Consider the following 27,431-nt stretch of genomic DNA (forward strand, 5'->3'; position numbering starts at 1 on the left):
TCTGCCTGCAGTCATCAACATGAACACTGAATCCTAAGAGATCGAAAACATTGATGTCCATGAGGTCAGCACTTCTCATCACAATGTGGAAAAACACCTCTGAATAAAGACTGTGCCAAAAATGTCTAGCTTGGAGCCGTTGTAAGCAATGAAAGGAATGAAGGGCGGGCGCAGCTGCTGGTGAGAGGAGGACCTGCTGTAATTAAGAGATGTGCCGCATATGCAGCGGTGCCCACTAACAGAGGAAGGTTTATACCGGGGATAGGCAACCATGTGCCACGGAGGATCGAGAGCATGCAGCTTTTCATTCCAACCAAAGACTACATCGGGTGATTTCACTGATGTATGAAGCCCGCTGAGCTACACAGAGCATGCAGCCCTTAACCCTGGCAGAGTTAGTGCAATGCTCTGCCCAGTGAGCAGAGGTGGGAAATAACAAAGTAAAAATACTTTGTTACTGTACTTAAGTAAGATATTCAAGTATCTGTACTTTACTCTAGTTTTTCTCTCACTTTTCTGCTAAACTCACCAAATTTCAAAAGAAAAATCAATACTTTCCATACTTTCTACTCACATTTACAGACAGAAAAAACAGACTCGTTACTCTTTCTTTTTTTTTTTTTTTGCAACAGCTTCCATCAGTTTTGATCAGGTGCCAAGTGTGATTGGCTGCTTGTACACCAAAGCGACACCAGCAAAAAGGAGGGAAGGGCCAGAGAGAGAAGCAACACGAAGAAGAGAGAAGCAACAAGAGAGTAGAGAATTAATGTTAGTGAATTCAGCTGCTAGAACTAACATTAGCGATTTGAGCTGCAGACTCTTTCTTATCTGTGATTCAGAGTAACGCTCAACAGAGAACCAGTTTAGTACATTAGAAATGCTTTTTTTAGAGGATGACTTTTACTTTTATACTGTATCTAAATTTAAGATCATGTACTTTTATACTTTGACTCGAGTAAAGGATTTGAAATGGTACATCAACTTTTACCTGAGTATATTTTTAGATTAGTGCTATTCTCTACTCACTGAGCTACACAGGTGATGGACCCCCTTTTTTCTCTGGCAGCATTAGCGCTTCACTCTAGCTAGTAGCTACACAGGACATGAGTGTTAGTGCTGTGCCCTAAACTACACAGAACCATGAAAGACTTGAGATGAGATGAGACACTAGTCCAATTACAGTATGTGTCCACACCCCCATCACCACCCCCCACCCCTTAATTCCATAGTATATACGTGTCTGAAAGCAGAGAAGACGAGAGAATAGTATAAAAAGTGATGATGATGAGTAGAGAAGAAGGGTATAGAAGTGATTTGATGGGAGAGATAGGATGGAACTCACACACACACGCATTCACACACTGACACACTGACAGACACACACACACATCCTTGTACCTCCATCCTTATGAGGACCCTAACCCTAACCCTAACCTAACCTTAACACTACATGCCAAACCTTAACCCTTATCCTAACCTAAACCTGATTGTAATTCTAATTTAGGTTAGAAGTACTAGAACACACATAAACACACACTGGCACACGCACATTGGCAAAGGCATGCACACACACTGACACACTCTCAGGCACTGACACACACGTACACTGACGAGTTCACACAGACACACACAGACACCCCGCTTTTTTGTCACCACACTGATTGCTCATTTCATCTCCACTTTAGCCCGTGGCGTCGCGTCGCAGGGCAACAATCTCAAAGTTTCCATCTAATCTGCTGACTGACTCGTTTAGCTCGCAGAATTATGATTACTAAGAGAGAGTGGGTGGCAGGGTGGCTGTGGTGGGGGTGAGAGTGAAGAAAGATATTCCACCCAGAATGCATAATAACATAATAACAGCCCGTCTCCTCCTCAAACCGGCTCAGCACAATAACAATGTTCTACGGTGCAGTGGTAATCAACTCTGGGAGAAGGAAGCGCTCTCCCACTGATGTGGCTTCTACTGGCAGGGTGAGATGTACGAGCACAGAGTATGAGATTTAGGTAACTCTCGCATGGCTTATTTGCTAAATTTTCATATTCGCTCATGGATGTTGAGAAAAACAATTCTTATACAAAATACCGCTCTGCATAAGAGGGTTTTAGAATCTTATTTGGCTCGATAGAGCGCTGTGATGATTTATGGCAAGTGCTTTAAGTATGGAGGCAATCAGCAGTGGAAGAAGAATACTCGCTAGCGGCATTTAGACAGGAGTGGAAAATCAATTTTTTTTAACCCTTTGTGGAACAGATTAAATAATGGCTGGCTAAATTAAGGCTAAATCAAGAAAAATGGCTAAATTAAGAAAAAAAGTTTTTTTCCAGGTGGAGGATGCCATGAGATAATCACATCTGTGTCGCAAAGAGTTAAAAATCAGACATTCTGTGCCTGTGTCAATCTAAATACTACTATGGCATCCTGAGGTGTCTGAGATCAAGGAGGTCGGCAGTTAACTTCTCAGAGGTGGTCTAAGGTTTTCCACAACAGCAGACTCCATTAGTTAAAACTTCAGACTTCCCAAATGGCCCAGGCACATTGTAATAAACAAAATTTGCAGTGATTGCCGTATAATTGAATAATTGTGCGCAGTTGTTGGGTTTCATTTGCTGATACTTGTAAACTGAAAGTCTTCCATTGTAAATTTAAATCAAAGGGAAGTATCTGCAGTATAAGAGATTGCACAATGAAGAGCAATGGACAAAGGCCAATGGCTGGATTCAAACCCACAATGTCACTTTTCCTTTATTCAACCATCAGATTTTCAAGCTTGCCAGTAAATCACACAGGCATGCTGTGCTGCCTTTCAACTTCCAACATCTCGATGTATTTTAATTATCTGAATATTTCTTGGTTCAAATGACCTCCAATGCCAAGGTTTGGAATTGTGAAAACCCTTGAGAAGTACGTGTTTCATCCATATTCAGTCACTTTGACTTGTACATGATGTGAGGGGTGGATGGGGAATTGTTAGGTTATGTTATGGAATTTTTATGTACGCCGACTGGTACAGCATGAAGTAACCACTAAAAATATGCTGTTTTCCACTAGATAAAAATAAAGCAAATTTGATATAAAAAAAATATGATTACATAAAAATTGTACTTCCTGGTTAAAATGACCTCCAATCCTGAGGTTTGAAATTGTGAAAACTCTTGAGCGGCACCTGTTTCATCCATATTCAGTCACTTTGACCATGGGGTGATCTGCCAGCTGCTGCAGCTACAGTGCACTCGCTTGTATTTCCACAATTTGACAGAGGTACACAGAGGAAAAGGGTGAAAGAGGGGGGTAGAGAGAGAGAGAGAGAGAGAGAGAGAGAGAGAGAGAGAGAGAGAGAGAGAGATGTGGTCTACTCACTGTGTTTGCAGGTCTTACAGCCTTCGTCACAGGGCAGACAGTCTTCATACTCCGGATCTGCCACCTCACCTGATGGACACAGAGGATGAAATGATGGATGACACAAGAAAATGTGATGAGATGAGACAAAGAGAGTGATAGACAGACAGAAAGAGAGAGAAAGAGAGAGAGAGAGAGAGAGAGAGAGACTCCAGTGTTATCATTCCAAAATGCTATGTATCCATTTTGGTAAAAAAAATTGTACTTTATGTCTATTGCCCAATTTTTCAAAATTTGATGAATCCTATATGAAGCTGAGTGGTGAAGAAAGCTAATAAATAATATCACATTTTCCAAGTGGTGTATATCTCATTGACATGACAATCTATCTCTCAAATGTACCATAATAATGTTATTTTTGTGCCATCAATCATTTTGTAAGTATAGGTGTCACTTTTTTTAAATGGCGAATATCGAATTTTGAAATTAAACTCTATTTGTTTTCTTTGTCCTCCTTTTTTTCTACCAGTTTTCATTATTGTTATATTGCACTGTTTATTTATGTCACATCAATCAATGCCATGTCGTTGCTTTTCTTGTCATACCAATAAAGGATGTTTCGCCTGCACTGAACTAAACTGAGAAAGAGAGAGAGAGCGAGAGAGAGAGAGAGAGAGAGAGAGAGAGAGAGAGAGAGAGAGAGAGAGAGAGACCAGACCAGCACAACAGACAGGCCAGTTTAAGGTGTGAATCCCGGTTCTCCTCAGTTCAAGCTGCTTTGACTGGAGAACCTGTTGAGACCCGCCTGCCACATATGATAAGAATTTCCTCTCATCCTCCCCCTCACAGATCTTACACACTCACATACACACTCATCCTCACTCTATACACTCTGTTTTGCTCTCTCTGCCACCTCACTCTCCCTCATGTCTCACTCATTCACATGTTTTCCTTTGCAGTACATCCTTATCTCAAACGTCTAAAAAAAATTTTTTTTTTCATCACTTCTTTCTCAACCTTCCATTGGCTGGCATCCACACATTTATCTCATAAAATGAGATAAAGTACAGTACACGCACTATCTCTCACAATCTCTCCAAGGATAAAATGAAATTCAGCAAATGTTCTTTCGTTTAGCAGATTAAGAACAAAAACAGAAGCAAGAGCACATCAGCAACTGAGACGCCGAATTTAAAGAGATAGAGAGAAAAAGTCAAGGACTTTATTGAATAGCTAGAACAATTTGTATTGTTGCCTTTTTGTAACATTTTTTCTCTATTTTATATTGTACTTTAACTAAGGCAATAAGCTCCATGTAACACCACTGTGTAAATGCGGTGTTTTTGCACAGCGGTGTTGCATGGAGTATCATTCATTTCATTCTACAGTTTTTGCACCCACACAACAAACTGGTCAGGTGTGCAGATTCCCTTTTTGCACACTGTACTTCAACATCATGAGTAGGATAGTAAATGACCTGAATCACCTCAGCAAAAACACAGCACACTGAAACCGCTGGATTCAATTATGATTTTTTTTTCTTTTTTTTATCCAAAGCCTAAAATCATTAGCAAAGCGGATACTAATGGGACTGTCAAAAGGCTGACAAGATGACCGCTTTTTACACCTGGTACTAAAATCCCAGTGATGACTGAAGATCTATCTAGATTACGTCTAGTCAGGACACCAAGCCACATTTAAACTGCTGATACACCCAAGAATGATTGGAAACCAAATCAGTTTGCAATCATTCTTGGGTGTATCTATATTTGTATTTAGAAGTGGCTTGGAGCCGTGTGTGTAGATATATCTTCTGTGAACATTTGGATTTTAATACTTGGTGTAAATGAGGTCACTCTGCTCCATGTGTGTTCCCTGAGGTGAAGTTTGCCAAATCCAGGCCATCTCTATGGTAGTGTGCTGGGTAACAGTGGCAGCCATGGTAGAAACCTCCCTCTACCCTACATTTATTCTGCATTACTATTTAAGGATGGGACAATATATTAAAATTCAATACAAAAATGTGACAATAGCTATCGTGGGGCAGAAAAATGAATCGCGATATTAGCTACATTTTATTCTGCTGTTGTAATCACAAATGAGACGGCTTGCCCATCACAATGTCACAAGCTCTCCATTGAAATTATATTATTTGCACTTTGTAATGACATTTTTAAATAGTTGTTTACATTCTGGCGAGCTAATGCCATTGCTAGAAAGACATAATTCTGCACAGTCATACTGTTGTCATTGAACTTTTATTTGTTAAATCGTATCGTGGTTGTATCGAATCGTGAACCTCATCTTGTGTATCGAATCGTATCGTGAGATAAGCATATTGTCCCATCGCTATTAGCACTGCATACACCTATACTACTGGTATATTACTATACCAGCAGTATAGATGTTCCTCCACCACTGATTTATTTAAGCAAGTGGTGACCATTGTAGAAGTCACACACCTTGCATCTATCCAGCACGGAAAGTGTGTTTTACACTGAAACCCACTGAACATGTGGATCTGTGTGTCCCAGCCTGTCTCACCTGCACCGCACTCCAGTGGGACGCAGCGTTCGTCTCTGAGGTTGTGTCCTGGGCCGCAGTGCAGGCAGCGGTCCGCCGCCGTGCAGACGGTGCAGTCGGCGGGACAGGGCTCGCACCGCCTCCTCCAAGAATGGAAGAACCCCTCTGGACAGACATCGCGACACTGTCCCTGATACTGGTACCGGTCCACCCCGAACTTATCTAGACAGAGCATGGAGAGAGAGATGGAAAACTCTGTGGGGAATGTGGAAGCAAAATGACCTATACAACAGTAGATCCATAAAACAGATATGCAGACATACTCAGACATATAGTCATGCACACACACACACACACACACACACACACACAATAGCAGCACATATTTACTCCAGACTGTGAAATCTTTCATCACATCTGAGCAACACATCAGTGTGTCGTTTCATCACTGCAACATTTTAAGAGGCTGGCAACAGTTCACCCAGTTAAGTTTTGGTCTTTAATATATGTAGCCTAAAAACATGGGCACCAACTGCATATGCAAATTTGGTACACTCACTCGTGCCTAAAGCTATGTGTATATGCTCATGTGCACGCACACACACACACACACACACAGTGTAAAACAGCCTGCACAGAGTAATATAACCTTGCTGTATCATTGCAATAACTTTTTTGAAACACAGAACACTTATCTAGAGTAATCTAATGTAAAAACAGCAACAGTAGGAGGCTAGAACAAAAAAAACTACTTCTGTACTTGTGTGTATGTGTGTGTGTGTGTGTGTGTGTGTGTGTGTGTATCACTATCAGTAAAACAGACTGTTTTTAATACTCTGGTTAACCCTGCATTCCCCTCATCTCTTCCTCTTTCTCATCTCTTCCCTTGTCCTCTATTACACCCCTCTCTCTGGCTCTTTCATTTTTTTCCCCCCTTGGGAGAGCGGTCATAGAAAAATCCCACATTAATCTCAAAGTGTCAAATTCAGAAGGTCAAGGATCATAAAATGGTCTGCTCAGTATGTACAAGTATGCGTAGATGTGTGCGACCCGAGCCTTTGTGACCGGCCGAGATAAGAGAGGCTCTTTTGAGAGAGAAATGACACAGAGAGAGACAGATGCAGGGTCTCTTCATGTTATTATTGTTATGTCTCATTGAGCCTCAGACAGACCCCAAGTTAAATGGAACCACATTTGCAAACACAGTCTGACAAACTTACTGGCTAATTGAGAGTGTATGTGCACACGTGAGAGAGAGAGAGAGTGTGTGTGTGTGAAGGGGAAATCTGGTGTTAATCTTCTCCTTGGCTGTCTGGTGCTTTTATCTGTGCGTGTGAGTGCGTGTGTGTGTGTGTGTGTGTGTGTGTGTGTGTGTGTGTGTGTGTGTGTGTGTGTGTGTGTAATAGAATCTCCCTAGTGTAAATCCTGACAGCCATAATACTGTCTGTGTCACTGTGATAAACACAGTTATTACAACCAACATCAGGTTGATATTTCTTCAACTGTGAGGCTCTCATGATGTTCGGGTTCTATCATAAACAGAGGAAGAAAAACCTCCAAACAGCAAACTGTCCACTGGTCTTATTTTAATATTGATGATTTATATTGATATTTTTAATGGATTTTGGATTGTCTGCATGGGAACTTACCCAGAACATATGATTCAGTACAACAGTTCAACGAAATTGAAGATTTGAATGTCTCCCAAAGAGTCGCGCAGAATTGAATTGTATTCATGCAGCACTATACCTTATTAATAAAGAATAACCAAATACACCTTTTTTTTTTTTCTTTGGAGCTCAGGTCTGATTTCTTGGAGCCGTGCTGTGACCTCTGTGTGAGGACACAACGAGTGAATGACTGATTCCCCTTTTAACACATCTGTCAGCAGACCTGGGTTGAATTACTGCTTTAATTAGATTAATTTACTTTTACAGGATTGATGTTGGTGTCGTCTGGCACAAATGAGCCTTGGCTTGGTCTATGCGATGTTAAAACAATATAATTTCACTGACGTTCCAGTAACAGCAAGGTTGAAGATTCCAACTTTGCACACTTTGCACGTGAAAAAATGCTCATTTCCATAACAATATTATTTAAAAAATCCATCTCGGTTGTAACCAAGGAGGTTATCACGACTCCTGCAGAGGAAGGATTCTGGCCATTCCAATTCAATGGTGATTAATAGCTCTGCTCATTTTGTACTCCACTCCCAAGGAAACTGTATTTTGATGATGTCTTGCTTCCATAATTCGATATACATATTTCTGGTTTAAACAGGATGTTGGGGCAGGACATAATGCAGGGAGGGACTGTTGAAAAGTGGGCGGGTTTAACCACAACAAATAGCGGAAACAAAGGTTTTCGGGCATGAACACCCAAAACTGCACCACTGTACCTTGTTGTCACTCATGTCACATTGAAAGTTAGGAAGTTGCAGGTTTTATATGATGGAAGGGGCAGAAGGGGAATTATTATGCTGTTATGTTATGGAATTTTTATGTAAAAATAAAGCAAATTTGGTTTATTGGTGTACGGTATGATATGGTAAAAAAGTGTTTGTTTATAACTTTTTTCGCCTTTTTAGCTCATTCAATCATACCATACATCTATTTGACAATTTATGCCAAAGAAATGACAAAAAAAAATGTTTTACTCTCATATCAAAATCTCATTACTTTTACTTCCTGGAAAACAGAAAATCTTCAGTAGTGACTTCATTGTGTACCAGGAGGCGTATATAAAAATTCCAGCCAATAAAACACAGATTTTTGAATAATTTCAAATGTTGACCCGTGTTTTTCTACCTTTGTCACAGCTGGTGCAGTTGTCAGGTCCGTCGTCGTTGCACTCCTGGCAGGTGTGGTGGCACAGGTGGCACTGCCTGCCCATGGCATAGCGCCCCCTCTGGCAACGAATGTCACAGCGCCCATCATCAAAGAACCTGTAGGTGGGGGTGTGGTTGACAATGAACATACAAGATTAGCCTCAGCTGCTGTACTGTACACATGCACAATGCAACATTATGTGCTCTTGCCCCTTTTGAGTAAAACAATAAATGAGAAAATCAACACAGAAGCCAAAAATTCCCAATCGACCACAAAACATACAGATAAAAGAAGCCATGATAACACAAAGGTTTTACTACCTACATTGCAGAATGTATTGTATTTAAGGCTGTTTGATCTGTCTACAAGTGTCAAGTCACTACTACTAGTGACTACTACAAATGTTTACTGTATATGATGTTCAGTCAAAAGCGTAACCATTGGGAGAGTGAGCTGTGTAGTGTTTATTCAGCAGAGACTCCTCAACACTGTAATAAGGATTTCATATCAGAAAATGGTATCATGCCACCATGTTAAAGCATGGGAACAGCAAAGAGCAACTTTAGCTTTCAATTTTCCCCTTTTGGCTGTATGAGGAAGATGGGATGTAGCACCTCAGCAGTATACATACTTCCTGAAGTACGACCACAGTACTCCACTCCATGCAGCACCAGGGGTGGAAAGAGCACTGAAACATTCTACTCCAGTAGAAGTATTGTTACTATCTTTTCCATACAGTTCCAAAAGGGTTCAAACCAGGTTCTTGTAATTGAAAAATAAAGTGAACAAACAAAATGAAGTCAGATTACTCTTCTCTTCTCAGCTGACTGACCGTTCACTGTGGATGGCTCCACAATTTGTCAATTTACATTGGTCTAGTTTCTGAAGCTTATGGAGAGCCATAAAATTTGCACTCTGTAATGGATGTGATTTAAAATTTAGCTAGGTACAATCACTTCAGTAAAAATGCAATTAAATAAAAGTAAAATTACTGACTTGCTTGTGCAGCACTAACACTCTCTTCATCTCACTGACCAAACATTTGCACCTCTGACTCATCGTTGGTCCCAGAGACCTGTGTGCGTCTCACCGTGTGGCGGGGCAGCTGGTGCAGTCCTCTCTCTCCGGTCCCATGCACTGCTGACACGTGGCGTCACACAGGTGACACTTCCCGTGCCGACTCATATACTCTCCTGCAGACGGAGAGGGACAGTGAACAACGCTTAACACGACCTTACACCTGCTGCCTGAGAAATGCTGCTTCTCTGAATGGCAATAGAACCACTATTCCTTGGAAAAACCTATATTCAACATTTTGTTTGACTAATTTCATGTTTTTTTCACTTACTTTGGTTGTTCCTCATTTTATTTTCATTTACTTTATTTTATAATGTGTTTGATCTTGCACACATACTTCTTGCTATACTGTTATGACATTGTGATAAGTCCTAGTTGCATCAATTATTCCCAATAGCCCATTATTACAGTTTTAATTTCAGGGGACGTCCTGCCTCTCCTGCACAATAACAACTATATCTATTGTTTTCTTTTCTTCTTTGTACTATTATATGTGCAAATAACCTCAAAACCTGCTTGAAGTCACAGTGATGAGTCTCAGGAATACTCTCTTTAATTGCTGAGTGTTTTTACATAAACAGAGATAAAAGAACCATTTGAATCGGAAATTTTTTTATAGTTCCATGTGAGGAAAATTAGTAAAGCTTGAAGAGAATAAACCCCCCCAAAACAACTTACAACATAATATAAGCTTCACATGTAACTGATTTTCCTATAGCACTAAAATGAAGAGTATACTGACCAACACAACGGAAACATTTGAGAGACATAAAATCACTTTTATGAAACTGCCTGGACTATAATAAAGTTGAGCCTTCTGCTGCATCAATGGGCCCACAGCATAAGAAACTGTCCTCAGATTCACTCTGGACACACAAACTGTGCATCTTCTTTTGTATCCAAATTTGCAAGCGCATTGGAATAAAAAAAAGGTTCCAAGAAATCCATCAACCTTCAGCTTCACACTTGGCAGCAATGAAAAGAGCCATTACAAAAGAGGCATAAACATTGTCTCCTATCCCACCTTTGTATTAGACAAAGGTGAAAGACATTGGCTCAGGCATAAGGATGGGGTGGTGTGTGTGTGTGTGTGTGTGTGTGTGCATCCTTCAAGGCAGCGGCGAGGTTGTCTGTGGTCTCTGGCTTTTCTGTGAAAAGCTGAATTGTTTCTTTCAAAACAAAAGAGCCTCTTTGTGTACAAACACAACAGGCGGTGGCTTCCTATTCAGCCAAGCTCTGCTGCAACCGTGCAAACAGCCCCCAAATGAACGCCATCACTCTCCCTCACACACACACACACACACACACAGATTCTCTCCCTATCTCTCTCTCTCTCTCTCTCTCTCTCTCCCACTTACATACACACACACACACAGAAAGAGAGGGAGCCAAGTTCTCAAGGGACGGAAAGCCGCACCACTCTACTCAGCAAAAACAGACACTTTGGACTCCCACTGCCGGGGAGGAGAAGAATGGAGCTGAGAATAAAGAGAGCGTGTCTCTCAGGGGAGTAAAACTTTTCCTCTGTTATGGACTGGACTGACCTTGCGAGGACATTGACAGTCTACTCTGTCAGGAGAGACGGCTCTCTGCTGCCAGATATCACACTGTCATCTACCACACCTGGTCCTGAATCCCAATTCAATGGCCCTTCCACCCCTTGATACCCTCTAGGTGCTTGGTCTGAGCAGCTAGAAAAAAAAAGGATAATAGATTCACTTTACCCCTAAAGTAGAGGAGAGGAGAGCATTAACCGCATCGTTTATCTGGTATTTTATATATGTAACTGCAGGGGGGCGTTTCTTCTTCTTGAACTGTGAGGTAGGACGGACCAAGCGGCCGTTCCTGGTGGGTCTCCGCATGACCTGAGAGGCAGCAGGTTTATATTAGACCCCCAAAATTGAGCTGATCATGTCCTATAAAACTATTTGCATGGACCGCACCCATTGGTAGGACTGTGAGGGGGGATCGTTTTGGAACATGCACTAAATTGTAATCATTTTCCTCTTAAAGTAACATGGGCCTTGATCCTTTTCTACCAAGTTATTCTTTAGTAGACAAGTACTCCTATTCCAATTTCAGTAAAATTTGACTACACATACAGTATTTTCAGTATGTCTACTTAAGTAAAATATTAAGCCCTCCTTCACACCGCCAGCTGATGTAGAACCTCAAAATGTATGCCTCTCAAAGGTCTCAAGTGGGGTTCATACATTTTTCAGCCTATAGTGTGAAAAACACTTGTTTGGTGAGGATAGAAACCGACATTTAAAGCTGCTACATGTAGGATATTTACCTCAATATATCATTCTCAAATTAATGAGCATATAGAATGATGGCTGTAGAAAAATTAGACCGTCACCATCACCAAGAAATTTAAGCTGCGGCTTTCTTTCTACTGGACAAGTTAGTGATATAGGTTAATAGGAAGTCTATCAATATCTGTTACCAAAGCTTTTAAATCAACTTTTTCTGGGACATTGTGGCTGATCTCTCGGTCTCTAGTCCGTGCACAAAGGCAAAGTTTACTCACAGTTTAGCTACCTGGACAGCGACTAAACTATCTAACCTAGTTTAGCCGATTAGTTTCATACTTCGGCACATCACAGCCTGGGAATAGACCTCGTAAGTCGAATGACGTCAGCCTTGCCCAAATATGGCTCACGGTTCCATAGCGATTTCTCCGTAGGGAAAATGAACGGGGTTTCACATAATCGTCTCTGTCACAGTCTACGTTTAATGCAGGATTTTCAAAGTCGGTCCGTTTTTACCTTTGTATATTTATGTCTCTAATGGCACTGGGTCTGTTGATTTCTGTAACCGTTTTCCAGTCTAAGTAGTATTTTAGCTAGCAACAAGCTAAATACTTCAGCGCATATAATTTGGTTCTATGCTGAATTGAAGAAAAGTGTGCAGAAGAGTTTCTATATCCATTAGTCCTAACACCACTAATCTTATCCCTCTCATGAATTGAAAATGGTTGAGACTTTATCCAGGTAAGACAGTGAAGTTTATACCTATAATAAAGCAGCATCGGAAGATTTTTGTTCTCCATTGCTGACCTTTAGATTAAGTTTTTATGAAGTTCTTCATAATTTTTATGAAGTTTTTATGAAGTTCTACATAATGCTCCCTTTGAGTGCACTGGTGCTCCTCAAAGTGCACTGGCCGGGGCATGTGAAACCGGGCATGTGAAATCAATCATTGGATTCATTTAGTGTGGAAAAAAGTTATTATGAAACCAATCGTCTTAACACCACTAATGTTATTCCTTTCATGAATTTGTAAAAAGAACTAGATAAAAAAAAAAAAAAGGTGAAAACTGGGAGCCTAATATTTTGGTAAATCAATGAGAAACGGATGATAAATGAGATCAATGGCTGAAATAATACTGATCCATACACTGTCAATATAATGAATGAGAACTAAAAAGAAAACAAAAACATGAACAGATTAAACATTTTAATAAGAACACTTAAGTAAAAAAAGATTTTCAAAACTAGGCCTTTGAGTAACATTAATAATGCATTGTCACAGATATGTCACAGGTACACAATAAAAACAGCTTTTATACGAGGGGTGTGTGTGCGTCTACTACCACACAATCTAAAGTCAATTCAAGTCATCTTAAACAATGACCAAGAATAAGTTTTTGTTAACCAAAAAAGGGGATTCATCAATCTTTATTACAAATCATCAAGAACCATAAACAGTTGACAGTACAACAATTCATCTAATACTGTAATTGCTCAAGCTGCAGGTGTGAAAACCCACACAAATAGAATAAGAATCTTAAACATTATTTTGCTGTTCTTTATTGGAATCCAGCACCACCGGAAATAACCTTTGAGTTCCATCTGGTAAGGTTGGGAGATACAGACAGAGAGACCATGGAGAGAAACAGCACATCTGAAGTCTGTCGGCCTGGCGACACAGAGCATTAACATGGCAACGCATGGAGGAGAGCGGTGTTGACTGTCTTATGTACAGTATCGGCTCAATACGTTCGACATTTCAGAGTGAAAACGCTTGTGGATGGGCAACCGGACTGAACACACTCCCTGGCTCTGCACTTCCCTGCTTCCCTGCTTCTGATGCAGAAACCAAGTCGCACTGAAACCGGGACTGGCGTCAGTTCACTTTCAGTTCTGTCAGTTAAAATGGAAATAGAAGAAGAAATTTGTGGCCTGTTTTCAATTATTTCTTAGTGTGTTGGACGTGACAAACTTCTCCCGCCAAATGTGTTTCAATATTTTTTTTTCCTGGACAAAATCCCCTTTCTGGATGAACTGAAAGTAAACTGAACTCAGCTCTGATTTGCACCGATGTTGTCTGCACCATGGCATTTTGCTGTCTATCTACCTGTCAAAGACCATTACCAGCAGATGAAACGTGTTTAGGACAGAATATTTTCTGTGCCGATCATTGACCTTCCATGTTAAAAGTGTAGAGCAATACTTCAAGTTGATATGCATTGCCATTATAGTGGAATGACAAAGAGTATATACTCCTAAAACTGTTTTGTCTGAGAATAGTAACATATAGGGATGCACCGATACTGGGCTGTATATGATATATTTGTGCTGATGCCAGGCTAAAATAAGGTATCGTTATTGGACACTTGGCTGTAATACAAAAATCCCTTTTTGCGAGGTCTACATATATAAAAAAATCAAAAAAAAAACATCAAAAAACCCAAAACAACATGATCTTGGGTCTTTTTTACACACATGCAAGGATCTTCGTTCCCTCTAATGGAGAAAAATGGATTATATCTCAATCATTTTATCCAGTGACCGCAAAGTAATGGTCGAGCTTCATACGGTTCAGTCACAATAATGGATGGAATCGATACTCAGTTTGGGGCGATATTTCAAAGTTTAGTACTCAGAATCTGCATCATCAGTGAAAACGGGCATCGGTGCATCCCTAGTACAACAAATTCATTATGACCCACTGCAGTGTTTCTTTCCCTACAGAAAGCTTCGGAAGGAATGACTATTGACTCGTCTTGTAGTACCTCTGGAATGAATCAATGCTGTCTGGGCTTACATCAAGAATTAATGGCATTTTCCTATACACACACACACACACACACGCACCAACAAAAGACAAAAACACACACATACATACACATGCACACACATTATTCAGAGGGCAAGTTTATGCTTTTAAATAAACGCAAACACAAAATGAGGTGGTTTTGGTCAGTAACGTGCATCAGTCTTGGGATGATATGGTGTCATTGTAGCACCTGTAACTTCAAGTGTTGGCTGATCTCCGTGTGAGTTCATGTTTATAGGTGTGTGAGTGTGTGTGCGTGTGTGTGTGTATGTACCTGTATGCTGTGTGTGTATATACCCGTGTGTGTGAATTTGTCTTCACTCCCCTAGATGGCCAAAGTCAGCCCAGACAGACATTATTTTCACATTACTGAGTGAGCTTTTTTTTTTTTTTTTTCTTTTGACGTTTATTTACAGGCAGACAAACCGGGGCCTTTCCTACTGTACGTTCATCAGTTTCCATCTGTTCATCGTTAACGTTGGAAAGAGAGGAGGAAGAGGAGCCAAAATGAAAATGCACACAGACGTAATCAGAGATTCACAGGCTGAGTGGCTCCTGCTTAGCTATGCACCCTACACTGGCAACAAAAAAGAAGGTTCAATTATTTTGGCATCGATGCTTTGGTCACAAAATACCGACACTTTTTATTCATTTGTTTGTTTTGTTTTCACTTTTGTTTTCATTTGCTTGTTTGTTCTTGAAGTAAGTCCCAGTCATTTTACACCCTGACCACGTGTGTGTGTCCCAGTACAGAAAAAAAGGTAGGTTTGTTGTAGTCCTGTCATCGCACCTCCGATGCAGTCCCTTAAAGAGGCACAGATTCTCTTATAAATTATGTGACTGTGAATGAGTGGGCCGGGGGGTTTGAGAAGGAAGGGTGCCCCCTGCGCCCCCGCATCCCCCCCGCACTCCCTTTACGCCCAGTGAGTACGTCCCGTCACCCCTTTTGCGAGCACGTTCTGCAGCACAGTTGCTGCAGCACTTTCCTCTGGCAAAGATTGTTCTTTTTAACGAGCACGCAGAAACTGCCTTCCGCCCAAGATTCTTCATTTGCTTTCCACAGACCAGGAAGAAGAGACACATGGGAGGGATGGAAGAAGGGGGGGAGAAACACACACACACACACACACACGCAAACACACAGCCACACAGGGCAGAACCATCACAGAAACGGTTAAATGGCAGGCAGAGCCATATGATTGGTCAGGAGAGGGTTCAGGTGACAGGAAGAGTTTTGTGATCCAATCACAGGTGATGTTCATCGAGGTGGGAAATGATTGTAGTCCAGTGGAGTGATTGGATCCATGTCAGGAGAAAGGGAAAAACAGATTTGGGAGAAAAAGAGAGAGAGAGAGAGAGAGAGAGAGAGAGAGAGAGAGAGAGAGAGAGAGAGAGAGAACAAAATGTCACACAATTAGCAAATGGACGATTTCAAAAATTCTCATTTTGCATCAGTGAAAACGCAAAGTGGACCACCAGTCTGCCGTGTGAATAAATTATAAGCTTTTGAGCTGGCAATCAGAATCAACCGTTACTATGAAATCAATTACCCTTGGTAAGTTGGTTGGAAACAGACTGAGGGTGCACTTTTCGCAAAATCATCATCCTCATCATCAGAAAGGTCACACAGGAGAGATATTTTCCTCCTCAGAACTTTATCACGTCACTGGCTGGCGAGGCTTCTAGGCCGTGGGTTTATACTAAAAAGGTCATGGCTAGAATATCAAACCGCACACTGAAGTACGTTGTTAGCCGTTGCCACGAGATCACACCGCCACCTCAGCCGGTTAGTGAGAAACAGAGAGCATTTCCTGATGTCAAAACATGCACAATTTAAACAAGGCTAGAGCATAAAGCACAGCAAATAGATAAAGGAGAGTGTAAATAAAGAGTAAGAAAGAATAGAGAAAGCATAATGCAAAGAGAATGCAGAAAAGGACTATTGGTGACAATTGTTATTTGTGAAAATAGGGAACACTTGAAAAATAAGCAAAAGAATAAAGACTTTAAGAAATATTTATGCAGTGTGACAGAATAGAAATAACCAGAAAAAGAGGGGTTTGTTTTGAAATAGACTGAAGTGAAGGACTAAGAGAAACTCTTAGTGTGTGCGTGTGTGTTAATACCCAAGAGGTTATATGTTAGTAATATGTACTACTTGAATGAGACCTTTAGATAAAGAGCAAAAAGGCAAAAACAAGGACAGGCCACTTAGCCATCTTGCCACTACAACACTGAGCATTTTGATTTGTTAGTGTGAAGTTAGTAAAAAGCTCCAGAATAAAAGACAGAGGCCAGAAGTGAATCCTTGGCTTTCACTTAATAACATAGATCCCCTTTGCGTCAATGCTGTATCTCCCTGGGACATAATTCAGTTTAATTCAACTGGAGATGAAAAATAGCGTGCCTGAAAGCAACAGACTCTCCACCTCTGAGGCTTTTGCGCTTTGATCGATCAACATAGCTTAACAACTCCTTTGATTGGCTGGGACATTGGATGAGACAGACCACAACTTGTGTACTTGGCATTTCACAATTGCAAGCATCCTGTAGAAAACACACAACTCAAACCAACTGAACGCAAATATTCAGTAGTGTATACGTTTGTGAACACATAGCATTTTAAAGCATGCTTTTTTCCCATGCTGTGACTGTGTCTGATCCAATGCTCCAGTTGGTCTAAGGCTCCACAGAAATTTCACTGTGCACCATACTGTGAGTAGTTTATGGGAGGCAACGCAGCATACATGAAATAATCAAGCTGAAAACTCACCATCTTTGCAGATGGTGCTGACGACGCAGGCTCCTGCCTCCAGATTGTAACCACTGACACAGGTGCTGCAGTTTCTTTCACCAGGGCCCGAGCAGTCGTAGCAGCTATGGTCACACCTGTGGGTGGGTGGCGATGGTAGTATCAGGAGTTACACACTAGTTAGCATACCTACTGCTAAGAAAGTTGTACTCATAAGAACAGCAGGCAAAGATTAGGAAACAAAACAACACATTTACCAGCATCCTAATAGTCTGTTGAGGCAAAAATGTATCTGACATGATACTGTATACACTTCAAATGTATGAATGAACATGAATCGCTTATCTGGTTTAAACTTGCAAGTGAGTTCATACAAAATTATTCCAATGAAACAATCTGACTGTAACCATTGACTATTTACACTAGGTTGAATAGATGCAAATCCAACTGCAGCCTATATTTAAATGTGGCCAGTATTATGTTGATAGCTACTTTTTTTAAGGCAATTTCTACTCCATTGATTTCATTATTCCATTGTTGCAACCATTGCTCAAAACACGACGGGGGTAATGTAATCCAAACTCTTGCTGAAGCAGCTCAATGAAATTATAGGGTGAATTTACAGTGTGATGTCAGTGTTCGAGAGCAGGAGGGAGATGACAGAGAATGTAGGATTCGAGTAAAGTCAAGGGTCAAGTGTATGAGCAAATGTGGATTGAATTTCTTCTTCCATGCTGCCCCATTTCATAAGGCTATGAACAGTATGTAATGCAAGGTAGGAGGGAGGAAACAGTGGTAGGTACAAGGAAACAAGGAAAGATATTCTCCTGATTCAGGTTAAGATTAGTGCAGGGTGAGGTAATTGGAGAGCTGTCTGTGAGACAACTCCACCCTGGATTAGGGAGCAAGAGCTTTACTACATCTGTCAGGAACTGAAAACAGAGGAGGAAATGAGGGTGCAGAAACTCACAGAGCCCACAGCACCTTATATAGAGGAAAGGCTTGATTTGTGACTGAATGTGATGCAGAGGTGTTCCCAGTGTGTCCAAAAGTTAAATACGAGTGTCTGCCTGCATTTCGCCCACAAATTGTATATTTGAAGGTTGGAAAAGTCCCTGTAACACAGTTTAGACCATGTGACCGAGAACGCTCAACTGAAACAGAAACAAATTGGCAGATTCTCCAAGCAGGATGGACAATCCTGACTATTCAGGAAAACACACTCTGCACCAATTTGGAGTTCATTAAGAACGGTCCCGTTTCACTATTTAGCTTAACTAAAATATGACATCACAGGCGTGCTGTTGTGTGTCCCGTTACATTTCTTGTCACAACAGTCATCCCTATTTTGGTTCCAGTTTCAAATATAGTGCAACAAAACTGCTGCTCGACAATAAAGGGAACGCTGGTGTGCCGAATGTCTGGATCCTTTCCCTTGAATTTTCCGCTGCCCACACCAACTTTTTCAAAATACTAAATGAGAAATCATGACAACTGGGACATTGGGAAGATCGTGCACTGCAGAGAGAACAGTGTTGTTGTCAGAGGCTAAACTGCGGTTAAACTTACAACACATGCACCGTGTAAATTTATAGTCGACTTGTTAAGGCTCTGGACCTTTCCTCGTTTTGTCCCTACAGATTGGAGATTTGAAACTGACTCACTTCTTGCAGGACCTCAGCACCTGCCCGTTGTCTGAGGTCTGCTCTGACAGGTAGTAGCCAGGGCTGCATGTTGACACACACCGCCATTCCTCTAGCATGTAGCCCTCCGCACACTTGGTGCACGCCTCTATACCTGTGCCTGAAAAAGACGCAAATACACACACCTGGGATGTGATCAGGGCAATACAAAACAGCAGAAAATGATGTGAATATCAGAGAGAACAGGAACTTTTCCATAGAAATGAGTGGGACCATTATGTCTACTGAAGAAAAAAAAATATATATATATACACTACCAGTCAAAAGTTTGGACACACCTGATTGAATGTACTATGTTTTTCATTATCTTAAAGCCATTTTGATCTAAAGGCTTATGCTTAAATGCTTGAATTTTGTTTCTTAGACAAATATAAATAGTGAAGTTGATCCTATGTATGAATTTCTTTCCAAAGCCTTTGCCTTTCCATCAAGGCAAAGGGCGACTACTTTAAAGAATCTAAAATATAAAATAGTTTTGATTTGTTTAATACTTTTTTGGTCACTGTATAATTCCATTTGTGTTATTTCATAGTTTTGATGTCTTTACTATTATTCTAAAATGTAGAAAATAGTAAAAATAAAGAAAAATGTGGTGTGTCCACACTTTTGACTGGTAGTGTATATACCAGTCCACACTGAATATACACAGAGAATGGGACTCTCAACTCTGGCAGTGTTAGCAGCACATATCTAATGACTTGGGACTTCCTACCTGCGCAGGTGGCACATGCCCGATGGCAGGGCTCGCAGGTCCTTCTGTGGCCGTTGTAATAAGTCCCCAGGTCACAGGTCATCTGACACTTGTTTCCTTGAAGACTGGACACAGAGAGAGGTATATACAATTATTAACACTCATAGTAAATGACAGAAAATAAAACAAAAACAGAAATAATTTGGGTGGGTAGCAGGAAAGCAGGAATTTCCATTAAAGATGGGACATGATTGTCCAAAAAGACAAAAAACAGAGAATCCCTAAAAAGAAATCACATCCTCTAACCACCACACAAACACAAGCAAGACTGTGTTGAGGAGAGAGAGAACTGTGCAGATTTTTAGTACTTTGATGTTTCTGTTTACTGCAAATAAGTAAAGGTTGGCCAGGTAGAAGCCAATCACTACAGTATAATATTCCGTAGAATTGGCTTTCTGGCTACGGCTTAAGGAAAAAAAACATCAACTCCAGCAATAATGATACAGTTTCTTGTGTGGGTGTGCAAGACACTGACTGGCCTTTAGTTCCATTTGACACTGATCTACAGGAATGTGTCCCGTCTTGCAGTTTAATTTAGAGTGTATGGGAAAATACACTTTACTTTTGTTTTGACCGGTATATGCAGCAACCCAGACTAATTTTGGTCGTGCCAGATGTAGGGGTAGAGGTCAATTAGAAAGCAGGGGTGGAGTTTAGAAAAGCCAGTTGTGCAAAGTCACAGTGAGGACAGGTTGGTGAGCTTGCTGCGCTGAGCTGAAAAACAGCTGGTCTGTGTTAGCTAACGTTTCCCAGAAAGGATCTCGTTTGGTCCTCTCTTCCTCCGCTGCTCCCGACCGACCATGAATGGTGAACTGAATGGGAGAGGGGAGATATTGTATATGTATGTATGTATGTATGTGTATGTGTGTGTGTGTGTGTGTGTGTGTGTGTGTGTGTACGTGCGAGCGAGCATGTGTCTTGCTGCGGTCTCGCCGGCGTTCAGAGGAAATTATGGCTTACAAGTGTCCCCACCTCCACCTCTGGCTACACTGAACGCTTGAAGCCGGGTTCAAGACCGCAATATTTTTTAAACGTTTCACAAGTGCTTTCTTCATGTCCTATCAGGAATTCCAACACTTTGGAACGCCCTATCGTCTGTCAGGTCAAGTGCAGTCAGTGCGGTTTGAAGAGGCTGCTGTGGAAGTGGCCAGAAAATGAACTGGAACATGTCAGCATGGATAACGAAATGGTTTAGATCAGGGGGTTCTTAAAGCTGAGGATCCAAACCCAAAACGGGCAACAGGCCTACGTCTTGTGGGTCTCCGCATGACAAGAGTACAAGTAGGTTTTAATAAGCCTGGGTCACAGGGTGAAACTTAATTTACTCAGTTGGGGTCCCAAGTGGAAAACAGTTAAGGAGTCCCGGTTTCACTGGTTCGTATTGCAAACCCAAACCACAATGTGACACAATGTCCTCGCCTAGTTTGGCAGCGCTGTACTCCTGCTGCTTCAGAGTGGAAGAACACTATAAGCTTTTATCCCACAGGCACAACGTTGCTGTCTGACCCAAATTTTACAAGCAAACAAACACAACCTTAACTATTTCAGCCATGATTTCAACCATATTTCAAGCCAGTGCTAGTGTGACAAAGGACTAGTAAATATCTGTTAATGAGCGCATTTATAGGCATCATTGTAAATTGTCTGTAATGGCAGGCCAACATGTGTGAAGAAGCTGTGATTCAGACTGGCAGGTTTGGTAGTAAAAGGTTCAAAAGGAGGATGTTAATGTTAGATGAGTATGTTGGGCTTTGCTAAGCACAGAGCCATTCGGAGTCAGGCTGGGCAATATGGTTGATATATATATATATCACGATATGGCTCATGTATGCAAAAACACATGTTAAATAATCAAATAAATGTTCATCCCGTTGAAGTGTAATGTTAGGTGTGATGTCAAACAAAACTGACATTTTCAAATAATATTCCTTAAAATGTTTCATACCTAATTTTGTCACAGTTTTTAAATAAAATTTGCTTGTCATTATCAATTTAGCAGCAGAATTGTGTCTCACGATATCCCAAAATCACCACATCATCACAATATGATTCCACTGAAAGACAATAAACGATAATATTGAATTATCGCCCAGCCCCAAGTCAGATTAGGTTGTACAATGGACACCATGTTGCTGCCATATTTTTCATTAAGGATTAAGGATTTAATTTTAAGATAAGGATAATGGGCAAACAATCAAACAATCCAAGTTAATGTTATGTTAAAATAATATTTTAGGTGATTTCTATATGAACTGCATTGTTAAGTAGTTGGAATAGGGCTGCCATGCAACTTTCACGCAGTTCAGTGGAAATATAGAATGATTTCACTGTGTGCTTCTAGTATAGGCTATAAATATGTAAACAATGCCAACCTTAACATTGCCATGATGAAATTTTAAATATTCCAGTTATCAGGTGTATAAAAGATTGTGGAGCCAACATGGCTGACACTGAAAACTGCAATGCTCCAAACTCTTTATCAGTCGCTCTGGTGAGACATTTTTCGGCGCGGCCCCCCGGCTTACCTCATCCCAGGTTTACATTCTGTGCAGATATTGGAGGTGGTGCACTTCTTACAGTTCTCCGGACATCTCCTGCACATGTTGGAATCTGGAAGACACAAGGTCAGCCGGTCTTACACAGTGACTAATAGGAACCAGAAGCCTGGTCACATTCAAAATGAAGGGAGGCAAGAGGAGGACGACAACAACGAAGAGGTAGAGGGGTAGAGGAAGGATCAAAACAAACAAAAAAAAAGAGGAAGGAGGAGGAAGAGAGGACAGAAGACAGGAGGAAGAGGTGGCGAGAGAGAGGAGGGGGAAGTACAGAAATGTCAAAAGGCTAAAGTGGTGGGGATGAGAAAGAAGATTGTAGTGGCGGTGAGGGAGGATAGGAATGTAGATGAATATTTCAGAAGGCAGACTAAAGGCAATGACACGCTTTGACGTAATGCACATGGACAGCTTTGCCCTCAGTGGGGTTAGGAAAATACATAACCTAGATAAACCTATGTGGATAAAATAGTTGTATTATTCCTGGATTACCAAGGCACACATGACTACTAATCACAACTGTTGGTGTAACTGCCATTAGACATTTCCTAAAAATGCTGTTTATGCTTTTGCTCGGGAAGTTACACTGAGCTGCTCAGAATTGAGAAGAGGAGGAGATTTAGAGTAAGTGTGGGATGGTTGGTAAGATTTTCGGGAAGCTGAAAATCATTAAAGGGCTGACAGAGGATATGGACAGGTTACTGGCAGATTTCCATGGAAAGAGAAAGTGGGGAGTAGAAATTTCACTGAAATGTTGTTGCTTCTCAGTTCTTCCTTTCCAGTTTCAGCTGTGAGAACTCAAGGTCAGAATGTCCTCTATGGGTCAATGTGTTTTGCAGAAAAGCCTCTCTATATTGGGCCTGCATGACTCCCCACAATACTACAAGTGAAAACAGGGTTAGAGATATTTGCGTGCTTACTAGCTGTGAGCATCTTGACAAATGAAATGAAAAAAAAAAACAATGAAAAAGAAAAGAAAATCACCAATAATAGCTCACTACTATATAGGGTGTCCAGCTACATATCCCTCATTTCATTCAAAGGTCATCAAAACAAATTTAAATGATAGAGGGTTTAAGTTGAACAATGATCCAAACAATAATGACGAATCACTAAGTAGTCACAACAAATGTAGATCTGTAGGAGTATCTTCTAAACGTATTATTGGAAGTATACAAACAATATATTATTCTTTTCAGACTTTCACCAAAGTATAGACAGAAGAATTTTCCCTCTGAGAACCAAAACTGAAAGTCAAACATCAGAACTGATGCAATGAAATGTACTATTCAGGAAAGCATACATCTTTTTAAGTAAACACAAAACACACGTCTGATACTGACATGTTACTTAGTCTAAAACTAGTTTTGGCAGCAATAAAAACAGTAAATAAACTTGAAGCTGAATCTCTTCTACAACACTGATGTGAGGAGGGGCAGGAGTTCACCTCAGCTGACTGTCGGCCTGACGGAGGGAAAATACACTCCAGATTGATCGCTTAGCACAACACAATACTCAGCAGTGGCAACTCTGAAAGGAAAAAATCCCCACTACATTTTGGCCAGTTGAAACGTTATGATTGAACTTACATCAGATCTGCTGCCAGAGACTTGCAGGGCTGCTGAGGACTTAAACCATCTTAGCTGCCTATCGATCTATAAACAGAGTCTCAGTCTGTCTCATTCTGGTTATTACTTTCACTGGTGCTGGCATCCATCTTTTCTAGCTTGATATCCACGGAAGACAAACCAGTGAGCGTATGTATACAGAGAAAACAAGTTTGTTTGTCTTACTCACACAGGCATTTCAGACATGCACAGTTCAACAAGGAAATATTGAAAATTATTACTGAAAATGTTACAGTCGCCTGGTGACAAGTGCAGATGTAGATTCCTGCCCTTCTGGTATAAAAATTAACAAGTGGCTAAACATTATAACTATGATACACTGGCAACATTTTGAGGCAATGAAGGAACACAATTTTGCTGACAATTATGGCCACCAATATTTTTTCATGATGCATATTGTTCCTTAAAGTCCACTTTGCTATCAGCATGGACACTGTCCTATTTTTGGATCCCCATCCCCACTGAGGGCAGCAATGCCCATTTACACTGCCACCCTTACAATGCCCCATTGTTAGACTGCACACCTAGAAAATGTGATTAATGGGCAGCAAAATAACAAATGGACTGGCCAGGACAAGTCAGTGATCATGGGTGAGCATGATAGGTTGAGGAGGCAGTGTTCAGGCCTGATACCCAGAGCCGCTGATAGAGTTTGTGCAGCTTGTATAGATGGTGCCATAAGACAGAAGCGACAGAGACAGAGTATAGTGATAAAAACAAGAGAGAAAAGTTGCAATAACCAATTTATGCAAGTGAGTAAAAAAAAAAAAACAAGGGTCTTATAAAAACTCAAAAAAAGGAAGAAATAGAAACAAACCAGCCAAAGAAAAACCCAGTGTTGGAAGCAGATTATATAACAATACCATGGTAACTCTGCCATGGAGTGATATCACCTTGTATAGAATCATGATTTGGTAGGGATGGGATGATATATCGAAATTCAATATATCACAATACAAAAATACATGTTGTGGGTTTTAGCTACATTTTATTCTGCTGTAGTAATCACAAATGAGACGGCTTGCCCATCACAATTTCACAAACTCTCCATCCAAATTATATTATTTACAATTTGTAATGACATTTTTAAGTTGTTGTTTACATTGTAGCAGGCCAATGCCATTGGTAGAAAGATTTGTGTCATACTTATATTTATTACATCATATCATGGTTGTATCAAATTGTGAACCCCATATTGCATATCGACTCGTATCCTGGGATAAGCATATCGTCCCATCCCTATGAGTCGGATGTAGAGTTTGTATAATGTAGAGTCAATATGGCCGGCAGTGAAAGATGCATCGTGCCAACTCCAACATACCGTGTTCGAGGTAGAAGCCGTCGGCACAGCTGGCGACGCACGTGTTGGAGCCCTCGTTAAGGTGGAACCCGGCCCGGCACGTGGTGCACTGGTCGCTACGGCTACCGACGCACGTCTCGCACAGCGACGAGCACTTCTTGCAGCGCTTCCTGTCGTCACGGAAAAAGCCGCTGGGGCACTCCGACACGCACATCCTACAACAGATAAGGACGGGAAGAGAGAGAGAGAGGGATGGAGGGAGAGAAAATAAAGGTGAGATGGGGTGCGAGAGCGTCAAAGAAGGTGAGAGGAGATGAGTGAAGCAAAGAAGAGAGGCGACGCCGGCTCTGTGATAATGAAGCCCAAATTGACCTCATTCTTCAACAATAACGACCTCTCTCACACTCAGCTCAGTATAAAGTCCAAAGGTTCAAAATATGAAGCATATGTCTTCCACATGCACTTATGTGAGTATAATGGGCATAATGAGAGAGAGAGAGAGAGAGAGAGAGAGAGAGAATGTGTGCGTGCCTGTGCTATATGGTACTTGTCATGCCAATACAGCAACTAAATTTGAATTTGAGAGAGGGAGAGAGAGAGAGCGAGAGCGAGAGAGAGAGAGAGAGAGGCTCCACCACACACACATATATACATAAATATAGGAGGAGTAGGAATAATTTTAAAGGATTAAACAAATAATATTTTTTTGGGATAATTGCCCATTGTAAATTCACACTTTGGCAATATTTTTAGTGTATCATGTAATGATACATGATACACCAATATAAACCATATTGTGTGCGTGAGAGAGAGAGAGAGAGCGAGAGAGCGAGGGGGGGGGAGCAAGAGAGCGAGAATGTGTGCGTGCCTGTGCTATATGGTGAACAGGTGTAACATCTGTTGGATAACTTCATAGCCCTCCATCACCCCTTCATCTCACGCTGAGGCTCCCTTCTTAAGGTGAAAAGGAACTCCAAAATCCTCGAGACCACAAAATACACACACATGTACACACTCCTTAAGCCTATTCACACACTATATTTTTCCGCCAAGAAACACATATGGCACGTGTGAAACACATAAGCCACGTGCGCACACACGCACTGCCATGTGTTTCACCACCGACTCTCACACTATTTCTCTACTATGCTGAAATGATGAATTTTATTTAACCTTTATTTAACCAGGCAAGTCATTTAAGAACAAGTTAATAATGGTCTGGCAACAACAGACAAAACAAAAAACCCATAATGCAACACCAAGGACACCACTAAAAGTATGCTGCAAAAACATGACAGCATTGTCATATGTTGTCAAGAAACATAGTCAAGAAATAGTTGAATGTATGCCTGTGTCTGTGATAAAGTCCTTGAAGCCAGAGAGATAAAATTGCCCAATTTCAGGAACATATGAAACACGGACTTCACATGCGGCACACACACACACACACACACACACAGACAAACACACACAATTTCCTCACATCGGAGAATTCTCATCTTTCTAGACGTACATAACACATACATACACACACAACTGTAGAACACCTACAACTGTTCCTGACTCCCACACCGTTTGGTTAGTCAAGACCATCAAACACATATGGAGGGATGTAATTATCTGAACATTAAACACCACCCCCGCCCCTTCTCCTTCCTCCACCCAACCCCTCCCAGCTTCATTCATCAATTGCTCCCTGTGGTAGCAGAAAAGGGCAGCGCACCTCTAAAGGGAGCTAATGATAAGGCAGCGCCTAAGCTTCCACACTCTCCCAGGTCGCCCGCATGCACCTGCACGGCTTGCCTTTTATTAGTGCAGAGACCCACCGACACAAAGGCAATTACAACAGACTTTGATCCTGACGGAGAGCCGTCACACACAAACGTGCATACACACACATGAACACAATTCACGCA

The 27,431-nt window shown here is 41.1% G+C and overlaps 1 protein-coding gene across 2 annotated transcripts in view; it reads right to left on the bottom strand.

Moving 5' to 3' along the window:
- The window catches only part of pcsk5b (proprotein convertase subtilisin/kexin type 5b), a 91,449-nt gene that overhangs the window by 14,366 nt on the left and 49,652 nt on the right, over positions 1–27,431 (bottom strand). Inside the window, exons 16-24 of one of the 2 annotated variants that reach the window (XM_078285110.1) lie at positions 25,537–25,730; positions 22,561–22,645; positions 19,997–20,100; positions 19,246–19,384; positions 17,603–17,718; positions 9,779–9,881; positions 8,668–8,804; positions 5,882–6,082; positions 3,359–3,427 (exon numbers count right to left, since the gene is read on the bottom strand). In XM_078285110.1, the coding sequence (XP_078141236.1) occupies positions 3,359–3,427; positions 5,882–6,082; positions 8,668–8,804; positions 9,779–9,881; positions 17,603–17,718; positions 19,246–19,384; positions 19,997–20,100; positions 22,561–22,645; positions 25,537–25,730 (1,148 nt within the window). Of the gene's footprint in view, positions 1–3,358; positions 3,428–5,881; positions 6,083–8,667; positions 8,805–9,778; positions 9,882–13,212; positions 15,883–17,602; positions 17,719–19,245; positions 19,385–19,996; positions 20,101–22,560; positions 22,646–25,536; positions 25,731–27,431 lie in introns of those variants that run through there. The other variant, XM_071920368.2, reaches the window with a different exon arrangement.

This window comes from Centroberyx gerrardi, chromosome 8 (assembly GCF_048128805.1).
Source record: "Centroberyx gerrardi isolate f3 chromosome 8, fCenGer3.hap1.cur.20231027, whole genome shotgun sequence".
In the NCBI taxonomy this organism is placed as follows: domain Eukaryota; kingdom Metazoa; phylum Chordata; class Actinopteri; order Beryciformes; family Berycidae; genus Centroberyx; species Centroberyx gerrardi.